Below are 19,485 nucleotides of genomic sequence, written 5' to 3'. Positions count from 1 at the left end.
AACCCTTCTATTTTACCTGCTTTCTTTTGCTCTATAAAGTCATCTTTATCTTTGAGTGATTTTTGTCTTGAGGCAGGTCCATTATTAACATCAAATTACTGCTCTTGCTGCTCTCACTGCCATGCTACATGGCCTCAGCCTACTTGGAGTCCCATGAGTTTCTAATTTATAAGAGTTACCAGAGATCCTCATTATACTAACTCTTGATGAGTACTCAGTTTTCTGCTGCAGGCTATCAGTATACCAGATCATACGCTCACTGCGCTTCAGTTCCTTCTGCCGGCCTTCAAGTCCCCACCCCGAGGTGAGGCCAGCAAAATTGCTGATGATGTAGTACTTCCCAGTTGTAGTTAAGGAAAAGGAAAGTCTTGCTGTTTCTGATCTCCTGCTGGAAACAATAAAGCTAGAGAAATATCTAAAGTCCAGCAAGGTTTTGAAGAGAAGTAAAAGTTTGTCCTTTCAATCTGAATACAGGAGAACTCTGCAGAAGGCATTTCTTCTCTCTTCCTTTTCTTTGGTATTTTGCTGTAGGCTTCAGAGTTATTACTTATAATTTTACATTGTATTGTCTCAGATTGAAAGACTAAAAGGTGTTTGATTCATATAACTAGTCCATAGCATTGTTGAATGTCTGGAAACAAGCAACGCTTTAAGTGAAGAGGTAGTGGTGTTTAGAAAGATGTTTTCCCCCATTTCTAGCCTTCCTCTTTGTATGTGTGAAGTCTTAGGGAGCAGCTGAGTATGTTATGATTATGAGTATGATTTTTTTAAAACAAAGATTTAGCAATTTGGGAGAGTTTGATCTGAAATGTTTTTGGGGGTAGGGGAGGTTATACTAATTTAATCTTTTGTCATAGTAGTAACTGCTACTCTGAGAGAGTTTCTTCTCTTTTTTTTTTTTTTTTTTTTTTTTTTTGGGGTACTTCATGTATAGCAGCTGATGTTTCTGCTCTAATTAACAAGCATGTGTAGACTTTCCTAGTTTAGAGAAGAACAAAGTTCGGGTGCAGGCACTAGATTCAATAACTGATTATATGTTATGTAGCTTTCTAGTATCCTTTTGAGAAAAAGAAAATGTACTGCCCAGATCAACAAATTGAGGGTCAATATATGGCTATATACAGAAACCTTTCTGAAGGTTTGGAAGAACAGGTACATTCTATACAAGATTCCTTACTCCAAGTAAGTACAGAAGATTTTTTTTTATTTATTTTTTTTAGAATTAATTTATGTGGGCAAAGGGAATGACTAAATATGGGAAAGTCAGGGTAGACTGTTTTGGGGAAGATAACTTAGCAGTGAATATTTTAAAATGCTTTTTTGTGCCTTTCTCCTAAAAACTTTGAGGTGATTTAGCTTGTTGAAGCTTAGCTAAATAACATGCCAAATGAGATCTCAGGATATATATTTTTTAAAGACGTACTGTTTAGAGGAGTGCTGTCTATTTATACTATATTATTTCAGTCATTGCACTGACTGCAGCAGTATAAACAACTCCTTCCTCAGGGGAGAGTTGAGAAGCTTAGTTAATGTTTGTACAGTACTTTGGAAGTGTAAAACTCAATATAAGTAGTAGTCTAATTTTTTAGCTTACAGTCGTTCTTGGTTTGACTGGTGTCTATTTACGTATAGAATAAATTATAACCTCCCCATGCCCTAATCTAAACAGTCAACTTTCTAAATAAAATAGCCTTGACTTGTGAATAAACAGCATGCATGGCATACTCTGGCTACTGCACCTTCCAGCTGTAATCTGGGGAGCAATAACTGCCTTTGACAAGCAACTGCAACTCTTGGGCCCACGTCAGCGATGCCCTTCTAAACACACAGGAATAACCCTTTTTGACTCTCATAAGAGATGTCTTCCCCAGAAATAAGGATAAATCTTTTTCCTAAAGTTCACCTTATGTGCCATTATGTACAATTTATACACAGGTATTTTCCCAGATATATTGTATACCTAGCCCGCCACTGTTCTATCAGCAGCCTCCACCCGGTGGAAGAGATCGTATACTTGACCTTCAAGATTAGTTATTGCCAGTAAAATCACTGGCCAATATTTTTGTTGCTGTACTACTTTCCTCCCTGGAAGACTTGTCGACGTATTCAGCCATCTAACTGATGGTTTCTTACCAGCAGTCAGCTCACCTTGAAATCTGTCTTGTGAAATAGAAGCTCTGAGGCTGAGTGTACTCTGGTAAACTGCGTATTAGGTGGGGAAAGTGACACATTTACATGTTACAATTTTGATTTCATTGTATATTCTTGATATACAGTAACTGAAAACATTAATCATCACCACTTTTATTCTCCTTCTGGGCTGTCACTAGGCAAGGGCAACACAACTTTCTCTTTTTCTTTGAGTGTGTTGGATTTTCTCAGTTAAGGCCTGACTACCCTGCCCCCTGTTCTACTTGAACATCTTTGATTACTGCAGCACTCTGATCTCCTGTATATACTAGCATTGGGTGGAACACTCTGTAATCAGCACTCCACTCTATATGCTTCATAGCTGCAAGTGAAGGACTGCTAAATCCTCCCCTATTATCAGCTAACTAATCCTGCTAAGGTAGCAGCACCCAAGGAGTGCATCTTAGCATGGAGGAAGAGGTTCCAGCAAGTTAGCCCTCCAGAAAGAGGCTCTGTTCTGTGACACTCGATCCAATGACTCTTCAGCACAAGTCACTTACTGCAAGTACCTACCAGAGAAATCCTAGGGTAGTAACTCCACCAACAAATAAGCATCCTTAACTGTGTCCCTGATTTGCCATGGTAGCCCTGTTGTAACTGAGTGGCATCTTCTCAATGGAGGGAAAACTGTGTTTCACGTGTGTTTGATATTTCCTCAGTCTCTAAGATGTATATGACTTTTTTAGTTTAAGCATATGTTTTCAAAAGAACATGAGTAAATTGTACTGTATTAATGTTTGCAAAGGTAACGTGTATTATTTGTCTGATTTCAGTTGCAACAACTATTAACAGACCTTCCCCATGACATGCTGGATGATAGTGGAGACCAGCTCTCTAATTACTCTGATTGTAGCATACAAGAGGATGCAGAGCAGTAAGAAAGTTAATTTTCTTGGTAGTCATTTTGCATGCTTTAAAAAAGTGTAGTGAAGCTGAAGCTCTATCTATGGGCAAATGGTGTACAAACAACTTTAGCTTAACTTTTATGAACAATGGGAATATACCACAACTTTAATTAGGCCTTAGGTTCCACAATAGATTGAGTAGATGCTAAATAGTTTAATCTAGTTCTCTTTCTGAGAACATGGACATAACTATATATATATACACACACACACAGTATAGTTACTAGTGTTTCATGAATATTTTCTTTCTCTCTATATATAGAGCACATGAACCCTGGGAACATGAGGCCAGGTGGAATGATCATCTGCTGATAACTAATCCCCAAAGTGTAAGTTCCCGACTTTCACAAAATTGTGACCCAATAAAAGGGTCTTCTCATTAAGAATAATTTGTTTTTGATCTAGTAATTTATAGGGTACAATATTAATTGATATGGTCCTTTACAAACAAATAGTAATGCACGTTGCCTATCCTGACAAGCTTGTAATCAAAGAGGAAAAACGGGAGACAACAGTTCAGGTAAGGAAGAATATCAAATCTCTAATCTGTTCATAGGGCTATGAACAGGGACAGAATTTGTATCCTGAACAGTTCCTGTATGACCAAGGAAATAATCATGGTGAAACACATGCCAGTAATTGGACTGACCAGCACAATACAGACAAGGAAAGATGCATTTACGAAATTAAAGAGGACTATTCTGATAGACAGAGTGAAGAGGATTCTGATGATGTGTATCTCGGCAGAGATGGGTATAAAGCACCAAGTCATTGCCAACAGAACAATGTATATCATCTCCCAGAAAATTTTAGACCATACACAAATGGCGATACACAGGAATTAAATAACCAACAAAACAAAATAGTAAAGTTTCCAGATGCTCCGAAGGAACATCTGAAGGTATTTAAAATATTGATGTATTTCTTTATCTTGTTTGTAAGTATTTTAATGATTTAAGTGTTGGTGCTAGAGTATTATTTTAGCTGCTTTCAGTTTAGAAGATCTGGATTTAGTGCGAAGTATTGCATTTAGAGGAAAAAAATCAAATGGACAATCACAAAATGGGGAATAACTGGGGAATACTGCTGAAAAGAATCTGTGGGTTATAGTGGATCACAAATTGAAGATGAGCCAATAACGTGATGCAGTTGTGAAAAAGGCTAATATTATGGGGTATTAACAGAAGAGTTGTATCTAAAACATGGGAGGTAATTGTTCTGCTTTACTTTGCACTGGTGAGACTTCCGCTGGAGTACTATGTCCAATTCTGGCTAGCATACTTTGGAAAAGGTGCTGATAAACTGGGAAGAGTCCAAAGGAGAGCAACAAAAATGGTAAAAGGATTAGAAAACCTGACCTAAGAGGAAAGGTTAAAAGAAAACTGGGCATGTTTAGTCTTGAGAAAAGAAGACTGAGTGGGGGGCGTGATGTATACAGAGTAGTTGTAGCCGTGTCAGTCCCAGAATATTAGAGAGACAAAGTAGATGAGGTAATATATTTTATTGGACTAGCTTCTGTTGGTGAGAGAGAGGTCTTCAAATATGTTAAGGGCTGTTATGGAGGACAATTGATCACTGTCCTCTCTATGTCCACTGATGATAGGACAAGATGTAATGGACTTAATCTGTAGCAAGGGAGATTTAGGTTAGTAATGGGGAAAAACTTTCTAACTGTAAGGATAGTTTTTAGAGTGGCTTAACTATAAGGACAGTTAACCTCCCTTGGTAACCTATTCCATTACTTATTGAATCTTCTTCATTGGAGATTTTTAAAAGCAGATTAAACAAATGTGTGTCGGGATGGTCTAGGTATACTTAGTTCTGCCTTGGTGCAATGGGATGGACTAGATCAGTGGTCCCCAACCTTTCTTGTGGGAATAGCATATTGCTATTCCCAGAAGACTGTGGCGGGCACCAGACTCGTCGCCGCTGAAATGTTGCTGTTGGGAAGCGGCAGCGGCAAGAAGCATCGCCGCCAACTGACAGCAACGCTTTTCGGTGCCGGGGTGTCCTGTGGACGCATAAAAATGCCCCAGTGAGTGTCATGGCACCCGCGGGCACTGCATTGGGGACCCGTGGACTAGATGGTTTCTTGAGGTCCCTTCCAGTCCTACATTTCTTTGATTCTATCTCCAGTTGATACAACATGATATGCTTCTGCAATCAGTTTATCGTATTAAAGTAACTCAGAGTTAACTAGTTGAACTTTCAAGCATAAAAATGTAGTGTTTGGTTTTATTTATAGAATAATTAGCAAAAAGTAGTACTAGATGTGCTGATTTCGTATTGACTGTGTAAACTTTGCCAATAAGGCCCCATTCAACAAAGCACTAAAGCATGTGTGTAGTCCTGATTTCAGTGGGACAACACAAACATAGTTAAGTGCTTTGCTGGATTGGAGTCTAAATAATGAGCCTCTGCAACTTTTTTTTTTTTTTTTTTTTAAATACCAAACCTTGTAAATCCACAAAGGGAAATTCTTTTGCTGTGCAAGATGAGGGTAGGTTTAAAACAGTTGTCCTTACTTTTAATCTGTTGTCACAACAGCAATTTGGTGCATCTGAAGTTGCTAACGGCCAAACTGTGGAACATTACAAAGTGACGTATAAACCATATCAAAATGCCATTCAGCAAAAAATCCCAATAACCCAAGATGCAACAGGAAGAAATGAAGTGCTTGAAGAGCTGCAACGGGAGTTTTTGGGTACTGAGGAGAGTAAGTGTTATCTAGTTCAAGCTTTGATAAGTGTTCTGGGGTGAAATCCTGGTCCCTCTGAAGACTTCAGTGGAGGCAGGATTTTATCCTAGGCTTTGTTAAACAAAGGGAAAATACAGCAATATCTTGGATATGTCCTAATCTTTACTGTAAATTTTTATTAAGTGACAGCTCATTGAGGTGATACTAGTTTCTTCCTATTACAATGAAAATAAGAATAGACCATTTCTTTTGATCAGTATATTCAGTTTTAAATGCTTCATAATATTCACTGTAGGCCAGTAGGATTTTGCCTGAGTAAAGGCTGAATTCTTTTATTCTGCTGATGGCTCTTGTACTATTGATTTCATTGGGAGGAGCTAAGGCCTGATCTGTACTTGAAAATTAGGTTGACATCATGCTCAAGGATGTGAAAAATCCACACCCCTGAGTACTGTGGCTCTGCTGACCTAACCCCCAGTGCAGACACAATCAACGGAAAAATGCTTCAGTCTACCTAGTTACTGTTGCTGGGGAAGGTGGTGTTCCTACAGTGATGGGAAAAACCTCTTTCATCATTGTAGTCTGTGTCTACACTATGGGGTTACAGCAGCATAGCTACGATACTGTAGCTATGCAGCTATAGCACTCGTAGTGTAGATGTGGCCTAATGGTGCTCAGCATCTGTTTGGAGTCACCCTGCTGCTTACAAGACTGGGCTTTGAATGTTTCGCCGCCTTGTCCAATAAATGTTTATAATGTCAAATCTGTAGGCTTAGTGGAGAAATGTCAAAAGTCTCTAGATGACTAGGAATGGAACTCTGAGAATTTACAGTAAGTATGCTAATGTTAACACTCTGTTAGTTGGTGACTGTTGTGTGGAGTTTTAGCTGACATTGTAATTCAGGCCTAATGGTGGGACTGTGAGCTGGTGCACTTTTATTTAGTAAGCAAGTTGTATAATTTTTTCCGTTTCGGAGTTACATCTTGTGCACCAACAATGAATTTGGCACTGTTCAGGAGGTAGATGATTCCTGCCCCTAAGACCTTATAATCTATTTCAGACTAGTTAATTGTACTGTAAGAATGTTATGCACTCTTCAGAAGCTAGCTTGTTTGAAAGTTAGTTATATTTTAAACTTCGACAGATTTGGCGGACAATATGCAGATTCTTCAACTTCAGGTTCTTAATAAAGCAAGAGAGAGACAACTGGAAGAACTTACTGAAAAGATGGAAAAGAGTGCACAGCAGATTAGGTATCTGAATCATCAGCTTGCAATGGTCAAAGGTAAAACAAAAGTTTATATGGACTTTTAATTTCTAGAATTTACTGAGATCTGACAACTTTTAATGTGCTCATCTATTTCTGTTTAACTCACTCCAACATACATTGATTGTACTTGCAAACTTGATTTGGGTTCAGAGTCTGAGCCTGATTCCCCTCCCCCTTCCCCACCCTCTTTGCACCTTTTATAGTCATTTACACAATGGGGGTGTAAAAACATTATCAGCGGTTCAAACAATAGAATTCTATTTTGCTGGCCTTTTAAACCCCCTGTGCACTCGCTCAAAACAGGTGTAACGCTGCGGAGACTTGGCCCCTTGCGTATAGCTGAAGGCTTACAGTTACTCTGAAACTTTTTCACTCTTTATAGTACTTTTTAAAATAAAATAGGAATGGCCACGTTCGATCAGAGCAGTGATCTCCGACAATGGCCAATACCAGCTATTTCAGAGGAAAGTGCAAGAAACTAATAAATAGATGACTAAAGAAAAAGAGAACAAGTAAACAAGAGCCAAACAAGTATAAATTCAAATCAAATACTACTGTACTTTTCCATCTGTTTGACACACATTACCTACCATGTCTAATCTCTGATTATTAAATAAATTACACTACACTAATCTGGATCCCAATTCTAAAATATTGGTTTATTATTGATCTACTTAAATAGCCCCCGTCATTTTAATAATAGTAGAGCCCGGGGGAGGGGGGAAGGAAGGGTATGTGTAGAAAGGAAGAAAGAATCCTCTCTCTTTCTTGCTAAATTGCTGCTTTTGTAGTACCTTTACTTTCAGCTGGATAGTAACCAAGTGCTTCCTCTAGATCTGATAGTGCACCCGCTGGTTCCAAAGAGATCTGTTAACTTGGGTGCAGTGAGCAATGATTGCTGAACTACTTGTGCCCGTTATTACTATATTAAGGTCTAGAGTCAGGAAAGTGTTGTGTTCAGGACCATTCTTAACTTTAAGTGCTTTCTCAAATTGGGGCCTAACTCAATACCTCTTTGGTTTTTTTTATTTAACTTTTAAACTTTTATTTATGGCCCTAGAGTGAAATTCTTTAAACTTCATGGTGATACCTAATATGAGCATCCTGGAGAGAATGGATGCAGTATTACCCAAAGGCTTCCATCAGGATCTGGAGCTGCACTATGTTAGACCCTGTAGAAGCATACAGGACAATGTGGTCCCTGCCCCAGAGAGTTCAAACGGTCTAAAAATAAAAAAAAATGGACAAAGGGTAAGAGACAGAGACACAACTGAGACGGTGTTCAGTGATGATGGGTACAAGCTTTGTTGCCTTAATTTCTTTGTGTGGGGGCAGGAGTGAGGTAAGGGGGAATTGTAGCAAGATGGGAGGGAAAGAAAGAAGAGAGGAGTTTGGGTAGGGAGGGGGAAAGGGTGGGAAGAAAGTTGGGCAAAAAAAGCAGGCAAAAAAAGACAGAAAATAATGGCCAAAGTTCAAACAGAAACCAGTCTGCTGACATCCTTGGTTGTCTCTTGGCAAGTCACTGTTGTTCATCTTCTGGGAGGTCCTATTTTGTTTCCTCCATCCCGTCCCCTGCCGCATGCAATGGTGCTGGTTGCTTGTGCAAGCAGAGTGGTATTTCTTTATGCTAGGATATTGAGGGTGCAGGGGGTCCTGGCTGGGCCTCTCCCTGTCCCTCTGCTGGTCTGGTTGTTGCTGGCTTTACTCTTGGAGAGTCTGCTCTGCTTCCTCCAACCCATTTTGTTGAGGGAGAAGGCCCACTAAGGTGTTATACTCCCAGACCCAGGTGCCAAATGAAAATTCCTCCAGAAAGACTTGTTGCAGAACTCCTCTCATAGCTCCCAGGATGCTTAATTATTTATTTCTCTTGTAAGATGAAAAGGATGGCTTGGCACTCAGCCTCCAGGAATCCCAGAAACTGTATCAAAATGGAAAAGAACGGGAGGTACATCTTGAAGGTCAAATTAAAGCACTTGAAACCCAAATTCAAACTCTTACTGCCAATGAGGAGCAGGTACTGTAACTGTTATCTGTAACTGTGGGAAATTTCTGTAGTTGTACTTGGGATGCAAAAGTGAATCTTAAGTTTAACAAAGATTTAATATATTCTTATGGACATGCTGGCAGGATTATTTAAGACCCAGAGTATATGATTTGGAACTTCTAGTGTAAAAATTATAGATTATAATCTATTTCCAGACTGGAATTAGCTAAATTTCCCCGCTCTTATCGACTGTTGACAGAAAGGTAAATATGACCTCACTAATTTACATAGTTATTTATTCTGTAGTTTTGTAATTGCAATCTGGAAGTATAAAATCCATAGTTTCTCAGATGTCTTGGTTCTTCTGGTGATGCATCATTTACTTTGAATATCCAAAGTCGTCCTCTCTGCTAACCCTGATATTTATTTATATATATGTGGGTTGCAGTGGCTAAGATGGAGTGTTACTCTTTAACTGCTGCATGTTCAAGATGAAGCTTCTATAATGAAAAAAATAATAGTTTAACATCTTGTTTTCAGATCCCCAATATTCTTGGTCTTAAATGAGTCACATTAGCTGATGGAAGTCAGACCTCAAGGAAAAAAACTATTTTGATTTATCAGAACCTTTTAAAAAAAATGTCAATAGCATCTCTTATAAGGATTCATTAGAGCACTTTGTTTGTTTTTGTGTTTTTCCCTTCTGGCATACCTCTCTGGATGCTTTACAAGGCCTTCTCTGTTACCGCTCTGTCTCCATGACTCAAAACAGGATGTTTTTACTTTCCCAAAGATAAATACATTGGAAATTCTGAATTTTGTACTAGTTGTGATGCACTTGGATATCATTAACTAGATTGTAATGGTCTTTAAGTGCCTCCCAGCTATTGAAGTGGGAAGAACATTGCTGTGATTTTGGATCATAAAAAAGTTTACAGATAATCCAGTGAGCTTTATTTTATTTTTTGTGTGTGGCATATGTCTACTACCTCATAGAACATATGCAGAGTCTGAGGATTTCACAACTCCCCAACGTCAAAAATGACTAAAGAATGGTTTTAGGAAGTATAGCAACTTTCTTATGTATCATATGATGCTGGTCTCCTTTTCCTCCACTCATTTCGTGTCATCCAATCCAGGAACAAGAGTGTAACAATCTACTCATAAACCAAAGTCATTTAGTTTAGTTCAGTTTTGGTGGATGGTGGGTAGAAGCAACTTAAGTGGAATGTAGCCCAAGCTTTCTAAAAGGACAGGAGTTTTCCCTAATATTCCTATCCCTTAAGAAAGTGAACTGTACAGATACTTCTAGACCAAATAAGTCATTGACAAGTCACTTGAAAGCTTGAAGTTGGCTTCCAATTTACTCCTTTTTGGTGGAGGGATTTACTTAAACATAAGTGGTCAAATCCTACACAAGGCAAAACTGATTTGGCTAAATGGATATGTCATCACTGTACCATGCAGAGCCAGGCTAAGGGATGGAGAGGAGGTGGCTTGCACCCTAAGTCCCCCATAATACTAAAGCTGCTGGGGCTGTTGATCCCACAATATAGTTAGGACAGCCTTCAGAGGTACCTTATCTTCCCCCAGCCTTGCGGCAACCAGGAAATAAACAGGGAACAGGACTTTGCTGGTCATGTCCTTTTCTGCTGTTGGAAAGTCCCCTTCTTCCCAGAGCACAATCAAGAAAGCCCCCTTCGTTGAGAGCTCTTGTGTAAGGATACGGAAGGCCCCCTGCATTGGAGGTATTCTCTTGGAGGGCTCTTATAGTTGCATTGCTTCCCTACTGCTCTGACATACTTGGTGTAAAGGGAAGGATGACTGTGAATCAGGCCCTGTGAGTCTGGAATGTGACTTCACGAAGTCAGTGGGAGTTATGCTTGTGTGAGGATTGCAGAAACAATAGTGGTAGTTTATAAAATGTTTGGTTTATTGTTGTCTCACTTGTCTAGTGTACTTTGACTCCTATACAGATTACAAAATATATGTAATTGGGACAACCTAGGAGAATTTTAAAGTTTCTTCATAAAATTCTCACCTGCTAAACTCTTTTTATCAAAAAGATATATAAGCATAATATGCAAACAATATTTAAGAAATGGAGATCTTTCTAACAGCCCGAGTACTTCAACCACTAATTAGAACATATCCAAGGAGACAAACTTGTGCTCCAACTTGCTGTTGGTTCCTGCTAACTCATCCTGTTAGGGATGGATCCTACAATATTGCGTTTTTAGTAACAAACATATACTTCTGGCTGGAAATGGAGTTGGCAAGAGCTTATTTATAATGCACACTTGTGTGTGTGCACACAGGATTTTCAGTGGGGCTGATCTCTTCTTAGAAGAAGATGCAGTCCCAGCTGACTCAAGAATCTTATTTACTTTGACTTGTGTTGTAAGATAAATTAGTGACTTTAACTTCTTGTGATTACATTCTCAGATGTGTGTGCAATGCTTCTTTGGGGGCTGTTCCTACATCCCCCACAGGAGGCAGTGTTTGCAACTTACCTTCCCCTTGCAAAGTCTCTAGGGTTCTTTAAAGTATCTGGGACTCCGTACAAGTTCTGCTGACAAAGGCTGATGTGCCGGGACCTTGATTATATCCTATTAACTAAATGGCATTATGTTTTAGCACTAGCTTCTTTTGAATTATACAACGCAGAGTTCCGTCAGAGCACCCATTCTGTCAGCGTACTGGTTTCCCCACATTAAAGGTGGGTGTAATTTACCACTCCCCCCAATTCTAACCAATAATAAAGAAGACAGGTCACTGAAACAGAGCAATCTGGATCACTTGTTAAGATGGGCGCAAGCAAACAATATGCATTTTAATACAGCTAAATGTAACTATAGATGTAGGAAGAATGAATGTAGGCCATACTTACAGGATGGGGGATTCTATCCTGGGAAACAGTGAATCTGAAAAAAGATTTGGGAGTCATGGTGAATAATCTGCTCAGGTAGGAGTAGAGAGGTAATTTTACCTCTGTGTTTGGCACTGGTGTAACTGCTGCTGGAATACTGTGTCCAGTTCTCGTGTCCACAGTTCAAGAAGGATGCTGATCAATTGGAGAGGGTTCAGAGAAGAGCCACGAGAATGATTAAAAGATAGACAACATAGTGATAGACTCAAGTATAGTGATACTTGATAGACCAGGGGTCGGCAACCTATGGCACGCATACCAAAGGCGGCATGTGAGTCGATTTTTAATGGCACACTGCTGCCTGCAGAGTCCCAGCCACCGGCCCCGCTCAGCCCGCTGCCAAACCCAGGCCAGGACCCCGGCAGGCGGCAGGGTGCCATTAAAAATCCTGCCTGCCCCAGCCCGCTCTTCTCTGCCCCCCCACCAGCTGTTGCTGCAGAGCTGGCAAACTCCCCCCCCCTTCCCTCAGCATGCTGCATTCCTCCTCCTCCTCCCTCCCTCCCTGCCGCGGATCAGCTGATGGCCATTGAGCCAGAGGGGGAGAAGCAGAGCCGCGGTGCACTGGCTGCTCTGAGGAGGAGGCGGAGAAGAGGTTGGAATGAGGCCTTGGGGTAGAGTGGGTGGAATCAGGGCATATCCCCTCCAGCTGCCTGCCATGAGCCGCTCTGGGCAAGGGGCTGGAAGCACCCCAACAACCCCAGTCCACACCCCCAGCCCTCTGCCCTGACCTTTACACCCCCACACACACCCCAGCCCCTTGGCCTGAGCCCCCCTCACATGCCCCCAGCCTCCTGCCCTGACTCTTCCACCCCACCCTGAGCACCAAACGGGAGCTCCTGCATCCCCCCCACATTCCCACCTGCACCCCTCGGACCAAATGGGAGCTGCCCAAGTAAGCACTCCACACTCCACCCTGAGCCCCCTCCTTCATTCTAGCTCCTGGCCAGACGATACACACCAACCCCCAGCCTGATCCTTCACCCCCTGCCCTGTGCTCAGTGCACTCCCACCCTCAGCTCAGTGTAGAGAGATAGGAAGAGAATGGGCTAGAACCAGGGAGAAGATAGGTACCCACTCTATGTGGGCAGGGCTGGGATCCCAGACCAGCAGCGGGCTGAGCGGGGCCGGCAGCCGGGACCCTGACTGGCAGGAGCCGGCGGACTGAACCCCAGACCGGCAGCAGGCTGAGCCGCTCAGCCCACTGCCAGTCTGGGGTCCCGGCCGCCAGCCCCGCTCAGCCCGCTGTTGGTCTGGGGTTCTGGCTGCCAGCCCTTTGCCAGCCAGGGTCCCAGCCAGAGGCCCTGCTCAGCCTGCAGCTGGCCTAGGTGAACAGAACCCCAGGCTGGCAGTGGGCTGAGCGGGCTGGTGGCATAAGATCAGCATTTTAATTTAATTTTAAATGAAGCTTCTTAAACATTTTGAAAACCTTGTTTACTTTACATACGACAATAGTTTAGTTATATAATATATAGACTTAGAGAGAGAGACCTTCTAAAAAATGTTAAAATGTATTACTGGCACGCAAAACCTTAAATTAAAGTTAATAAATGAAGACTTGGCACACTACTTCTGAAAGGTTGCTGATCCCTGTGATAGACTCAAGGAGTTCACTCTATTTAGTTTAACAAAAAGAGTGTTAAGAGTTGACTTGATTACCATCTAATAAGTACCTTCATGGGAAACAATGATTTGATAGTAGGCTCTTCAGTGTACCAGAGGAAAAGTATAACACAATCCAATGACTGGAATTTGAAGCTAGACCAGTTCACACTGGAAATAAGGTGTACCTTTTTACAATAAGGGTAATTAACAATTGGAACAATTTACCAAGTGTCATGGTGGAGTCTCCATCACTGGCAATATTTAAATCAAGATTGGATATTTTTCTAAAAGATATGCTCTAGGAACTGTTTTGGGGAAAGTTACACAGGAGGTCAGACTAGATTATCACAGTAGTCTGTTCTGGCCTTGGAATTTATGAAGCTATGAAAACATATTTTTAACTTTGGACATTCTTAACTGTGCAGTCACTTCTCTTGAAGCCTTTATATGTTCATAGTTTTTTGTAATTGAACTCAAGTATTCTATATCGTGGGTTTTTGCAGCTATTCAAACAATCCAAAGTGGCAGAGTTAGCCATGGAAAGCATGCAGCAGCAGCTGTTAGAGCTTCGGCGTTCTGACTCTCTTCAGCGAGCCAGAGAACAGCATGAGACCATAGTTGCAGCCCTGAAGCAGAAGTATGAAGAGCAAGTATTGTCATTAGAACAGAAACTTGATGCTACAAACTCTGCACTGCAGGAGCAGGTTAGGATGGAATTTAGAACACTGAATATTTGCCTAAATCGTAGAAAACTGTAGAGCTGCACTCTTTTCCCTATCCAGTCCCTTCTGAAACCATTTTTCCAAATAGCCTGTAAATCTCAATCCCATCTTCCAGAAGATGGTAACAGAATAGAGAGAAGTAGACACAAAAGTCACAACATTTTTAAACAAACACAATATATGATACATTTATAAACGTTGCCGTGCATGTCCACAAAGCCGTTTGAGTGTGATTTAGTTAGATACTTGACAAAAAAAAGCACCCAATACTTCTACATGAGAAGATTTAAACTATTATTGCTACAAGTAACACCTAAGACTTCTCTAATTTCTTTCGGTTATAGCACATGATAGGATCACACCGTAATCAACTCTTTGCATTGTTACACTTTTAAGGAATTGGCTCTTATTGATGTATAATTTTTAAATTGAGGTGTGATCTGAGCACGCCCCAGGAAATCAGGAACTGACTGGTTTCCTTCGCTTAAACTATTTTGCAGGTGGGAAACAAAATTAAATTGTAAAAATAATACTGAAAAACATATTTCATTTGGGGTGTTTTGAGGATTAATTGATTGTGAACTGAAAGGCATACATTAGTGTCACCGTTCTTTCCTCCAACAAGCATTCTGCTGCTAAGGCTTTGTCTTCACTGCAAAATAAAAAGGTGTATTTTTACATCAAGATAGCTATTTCAGTGTAAAATTTTTAGCAGAAACAAGGTGCTGTAGTTTTTACCTCAGTGTAGCTAGTTGAGGTCAACCCTATGATCCCTGCCTCGGGCTTACCTTGATGTAGCTAGATGAGGTAAAAACTACTTGTCTTAACATTTACATCAAAGTAGGTTTCTTGATAAGGCAAACTTTTTTTCCAGTCAAGATACTGTTTAGGATGTGATATGAGGCTGATATTTCGCACTTAATGACTTGAATGATACCTTTCTAAAAGATTCTGGTAGACTTTGTAGCTTAAAAACATTTAGATCATACTTTCCTTAGTTCATAAACACAGTAGAGAAAACCACGATCCGTATGATCTCAATATTTCTGATATATGCTTAATTTAATTGTATTTTAAATTTTACTGGATGACTTTTTAGACTACTGCCTGTGAGAGTAATGGATATGTAACTTGAAAAATATCTCATTAGAAGGATCTTTGCTGTAATCTAAGGGAACATGTGAAGCAACTCGAAAGAATGCTAGAAGAAAGCAAACTAGAAAAAACGGAGATAATCAATCGACTGACAAGGAGCCTAGAAGAAAGCCAAAAGCAATGTGCAAACTTACTGCAAACAGGTTAGTCTCGTATATACACCTTATCTGCTATGGCAGAAACAATTTCCAATAAGGATGGAATTGCATAACAGGTGCACTGTGATTAATAAACACGTGTTAGACTTTTTGGGAAGAAATAAGTTAACCATATATTTGAAATTCATTAAATAATTCTAGATTTAAAGTGACATGTTAGGATGAACAACTTCTAGTGCAAGATACGTAGCACGAATGTGTAAAACTTGTCCCCTGTACTACTCTACAGTTGACTGTTGATAAACAGTTAGCAATATGGCTGTGTCCAGTTTCTTAAAAACTGTGCCTCAGGGCACTGAATGGTTGAGGGGATTAGTGATGAAATAGTGTTGTCACTTGGCCCAGATAAATAATGACTCAAAGCCATGAGTATTTAATTGGTGGCTGGTGGTTTCAGACCTTGTCTACACACAAACTTTCAGTGGTTTAGCTAGATGTGTTTTCAAACAGGCTTCATTAAACCTCTAAGTTTGTGTGCAGGTTTTGGTTTGGGTGGCTTATTTTGGGTTTGTTAATACTGTTTATTTAAAAATAAAAATGTGTGAATGACGCTAAGTCAAAATAAGCCTCTCTTAAACCAAAATAAGAGTGCCTTCCCACAGACTTGCACTGGTTTAACTAAACTAATTAAGCAAACACAACATAAACAAATGCCAAAACAATGCCAGTTATGTGTAAACAGCCTTAGTTCAGTTCTTACTGGACTGGTGTCAACATATCCCTGTTGTAGTTAGCATTCAATAGCACTCTTTTTGGCAATCTCCATAGAACAATTAAGGATTTGAAACTAAAGAAAAAACACACCAACTTTTCAGTTCCAGGCAGTCCCTTAAGAGCCACATTGAGGAGCATTTGCCAGACATATTAGGAAGCTTGCACTATTGCTTCCATGCTTGTAAGTGATTTGTGGATAGCCTTGAAATTCTCCATCTTTTGACCAGCATTCTCATAATGAATTTATTTATTTAAGTAAAATAATATACTATTAGATACATGCCTCTCCTTTTCCTGTGGATCCCATTTTAAGAACCTGCTGAAAATGAGGATTCTCATGTATATATGTACAAGAGGCCATCTTGAGGAGATGGTAGAAGAAGTCCAAATGGAGGGGGAAAATCTTTTTGTTTAATTCTCTATAATGAAGCAATAAGTAATTATGAATGTAACGGGCAGTATTAAGTGGAATGCAGTTGGCCAGCCAAAGAGTGATAGAATACTGTGGAATGCCCTTAAAAGTAATTGGCAACTTCATAACATTGGTCTTTATTTTTGAATTTTTTGAACCTCTTTTCCAAGGTAGCCTTATTCCTGCTGTTTTTTGGTATAGTCACGCAATTTCCTTTTTACTCCTGGTTAGTTACAAGAAAAGCAAACATTTGACATGTCTTATTCCTCCTAACTTTTATTTTAAAACTACCAGTTAAAACAAACAAAAAAACAAAAAAACCCTGAGGAAATAAGGGTTTCTGAGCCTTGAACAAGCTGCTGTTTAAATCTAAGAACTGTAATAACCTTCTTTTCCAAGAAGCCAAAAAACCTTTTTTCCAGCTTTATAACTTGTATTTTAAAATAGAGGAGTTCATGAGCATAGTAAATGGAGTAAGGGCTACTGCCATTGTCAATATATTTACTTTTAATGGTGAATTTTCAGTAGTAATTTTCCTTACGGTAAGGTTCTCTTTCTCTACAGGCTCAATACAGGAGACAAATCAGTTACGATTACAACTGCAGCAAGCCCAGTCTGCACAGCTGATAAGCAACAACATGAACAAGACTTTGCAGGTTAATTTATTTTATGGAAAAAATATTTTGTTAGAAAAGGGAGGGGGCATAAAGGGTAAGCATCTGCTAGGCTGAAGCACTTTATGGACATGGCCCTGGCATGGCATCCCTTTTGAATGTATCAGTTGGTACTCCATTACTGAAAGGAGAATGGTTCTCCGGAGTGTCAGTGAATATTCCATGCCAGACTTGCTCATTAAAACACAGGGATACATGTATCTCAGTAGGGCAAACTTTATGTAATGTGTTTAACTAGTGTGCTGGTGGGAGAAGAATGGAAAGTACAGTATTTAAAATTCAAATCCTGTTTCCAGAGGGAGTAGAAAAATCTAATTTAATTGGATAAGTAGGGAGGGATAGCTCAGTGGTTTGAGCATTGACCTGCTAAACCCAGAGTTGTGAGTTCAATCCTTGAGGGGGCCATTTAGGGATCTGGGGCAAAAATTGGGGATTGGCCCTGCTTTGAGCAGGGGGTTGGACTAGATGACCTCCTGAGGTTCCTTCCAACCCTGATATTCTGTGATTCTATGACTATTGGAAGTATAATATGGTTCTGAAGCTTATCTTCATGAGCAAGAATTATCATCATGAGCGAAGGGGGAGAATGCCTCTACCAATTATATCTGGAAGTCCATGTTCTCATTGTAGTTCAGATATTTAACTTGTAAAATCCTGCCATCTTTGAAACGATGAATCTTCTCGCTGCTCTAGCTGCTACTGCAGCTAAACTGCACTCCCCTATACAGAGAGATCCCCATCATGATGATAACTGGGAGAAGAAAAAGAAGAGGTAAGGACATAAGAGTCTGAAACCATCCCTTACCTGAATGCTAGCTGTGATACTAAGAACTCTGTATATACTGGACATATAGCGAGAGTGTAAGAAATATTCCCCACTTGGTTTTTAATGTAACTTATAGTATAGTAGAGAGGCTATCACATAAGTGATTGAGTAATAACTGGTATTAGCAAAACAAACTGTACGTTTCTAGAATTAAAGCAATGTTTGGTGGTTCAAATGTGTGTGGCCCATAAATACAGAAATTAGTTTAGTAACTTAAGAAATTTGTTTTACTTTTAGTGACTTATCTGGGGAAATTCTTGTTGGCCTAAAAGGCTTGATTTCCTGGTTTGCTTTGACTTAGTTGACCTGCTGTCTATAATACTACTATTTTGCCTTTTTTAGGAAGAGCTAACCGAACTAAAGGAAGAAATTGCTTTATATGAATCTGCTGCCAAGCTTGGGGTGTTTCTGAATGACGCAAGTGGAGAACTTCATGTGGACATGACTGATTCTTATGTGGATTTGGGTATTAAAAAAGTCAACTGGAAAAAAGCAAGATTTCACAGGTGGGTGAATATCATTCTAGCAAATGATGCATCAGATCAGTCTACAGTAGAAGATGCAGTCTGTACAAAATTATTATATGTAATTTTTTTAAAAACTCAGTAAATTAGCAACAGAGTACTTATAACAAATATGGAATTCTTTGGTCTCCTCAGCATATTTAATAAATTACCATAGATTATTCTAATGTGGGAAACAGTGCCCACCTTCTGTTCAGTTTGAATGAAACAAGCTTACCTACAGATCTTTCTTTCTGATCTTGGCCTATAGAAGTGGTCTGCAGACTCTGTAGTATGAAGATTAGGAGTACATGAAAATATTTGGATGATAAATCTGTACACTGAGCGTAGTGTATTATGGCAGATAAGACAGCCATTTCTTACCTGTTGAAATGCTTGGTCTTCAAGAACAGCCTACAGAAATATGTACAAATGCACTTGGACACTCAAAATGGCACTACTTATTTACTTGTTTAAGATATTTTAACCAACTAATCACTAGTTATAGCTCACAATAGCTCAATTTGTGCAAGGGTGAAGCAGTTTTAGGAAATGACTTCTTAATCCTGCTTAATCAGCTACTTGTTTTCTAATCAGTTGCATAGACAAGTTGCTGAAAGATATTTATAATGGTATTACATTAAATGTATAATTGAAGTCCTTTCCAGGTAACATAATAACAAAGCAAACATAGTTTCTAGCATTGCTTGAGGTACTTGCTCCTGGTGAGTGGTCTTCTTAC

The 19,485-nt window shown here is 39.8% G+C and overlaps 1 protein-coding gene across 10 annotated transcripts in view; it reads left to right on the top strand.

Moving 5' to 3' along the window:
• CEP152 (centrosomal protein 152) overlaps nt 1-19,485 on the top strand; it is a 50,776-nt gene that overhangs the window by 8,516 nt on the left and 22,775 nt on the right. For 3 of the 10 annotated variants that reach the window (XM_038420156.2, XM_043494021.1, XM_038420159.2), the window contains exons 3-12: nt 2,964-3,064; nt 3,358-3,424; nt 3,652-3,996; nt 5,643-5,811; nt 6,939-7,079; nt 8,939-9,078; nt 14,083-14,283; nt 15,452-15,599; nt 17,305-17,396; nt 18,583-18,746. In XM_038420156.2, the coding sequence (XP_038276084.1) occupies nt 2,964-3,064; nt 3,358-3,424; nt 3,652-3,996; nt 5,643-5,811; nt 6,939-7,079; nt 8,939-9,078; nt 14,083-14,283; nt 15,452-15,599; nt 17,305-17,396; nt 18,583-18,746 (1,568 nt within the window). Of the gene's footprint in view, nt 1-1,045; nt 1,183-2,963; nt 3,065-3,357; nt 3,425-3,651; nt 3,997-5,642; nt 5,812-6,938; nt 7,080-8,938; nt 9,079-14,082; nt 14,284-15,451; nt 15,600-17,304; nt 17,397-18,582; nt 18,747-19,485 lie in introns of those variants that run through there. The other 7 variants (XM_038420158.2, XM_043494018.1, XM_038420162.2 and 4 more) reach the window with 5 other exon arrangements.

This window comes from Dermochelys coriacea, chromosome 10 (genome assembly GCF_009764565.3).
Source record: "Dermochelys coriacea isolate rDerCor1 chromosome 10, rDerCor1.pri.v4, whole genome shotgun sequence".
Classification (NCBI taxonomy): Eukaryota; Metazoa; Chordata; order Testudines; family Dermochelyidae; genus Dermochelys; species Dermochelys coriacea.
Note: the sequence above shows the minus strand (reverse complement) of the source record. Positions and strands in the feature narration are given on the sequence as shown.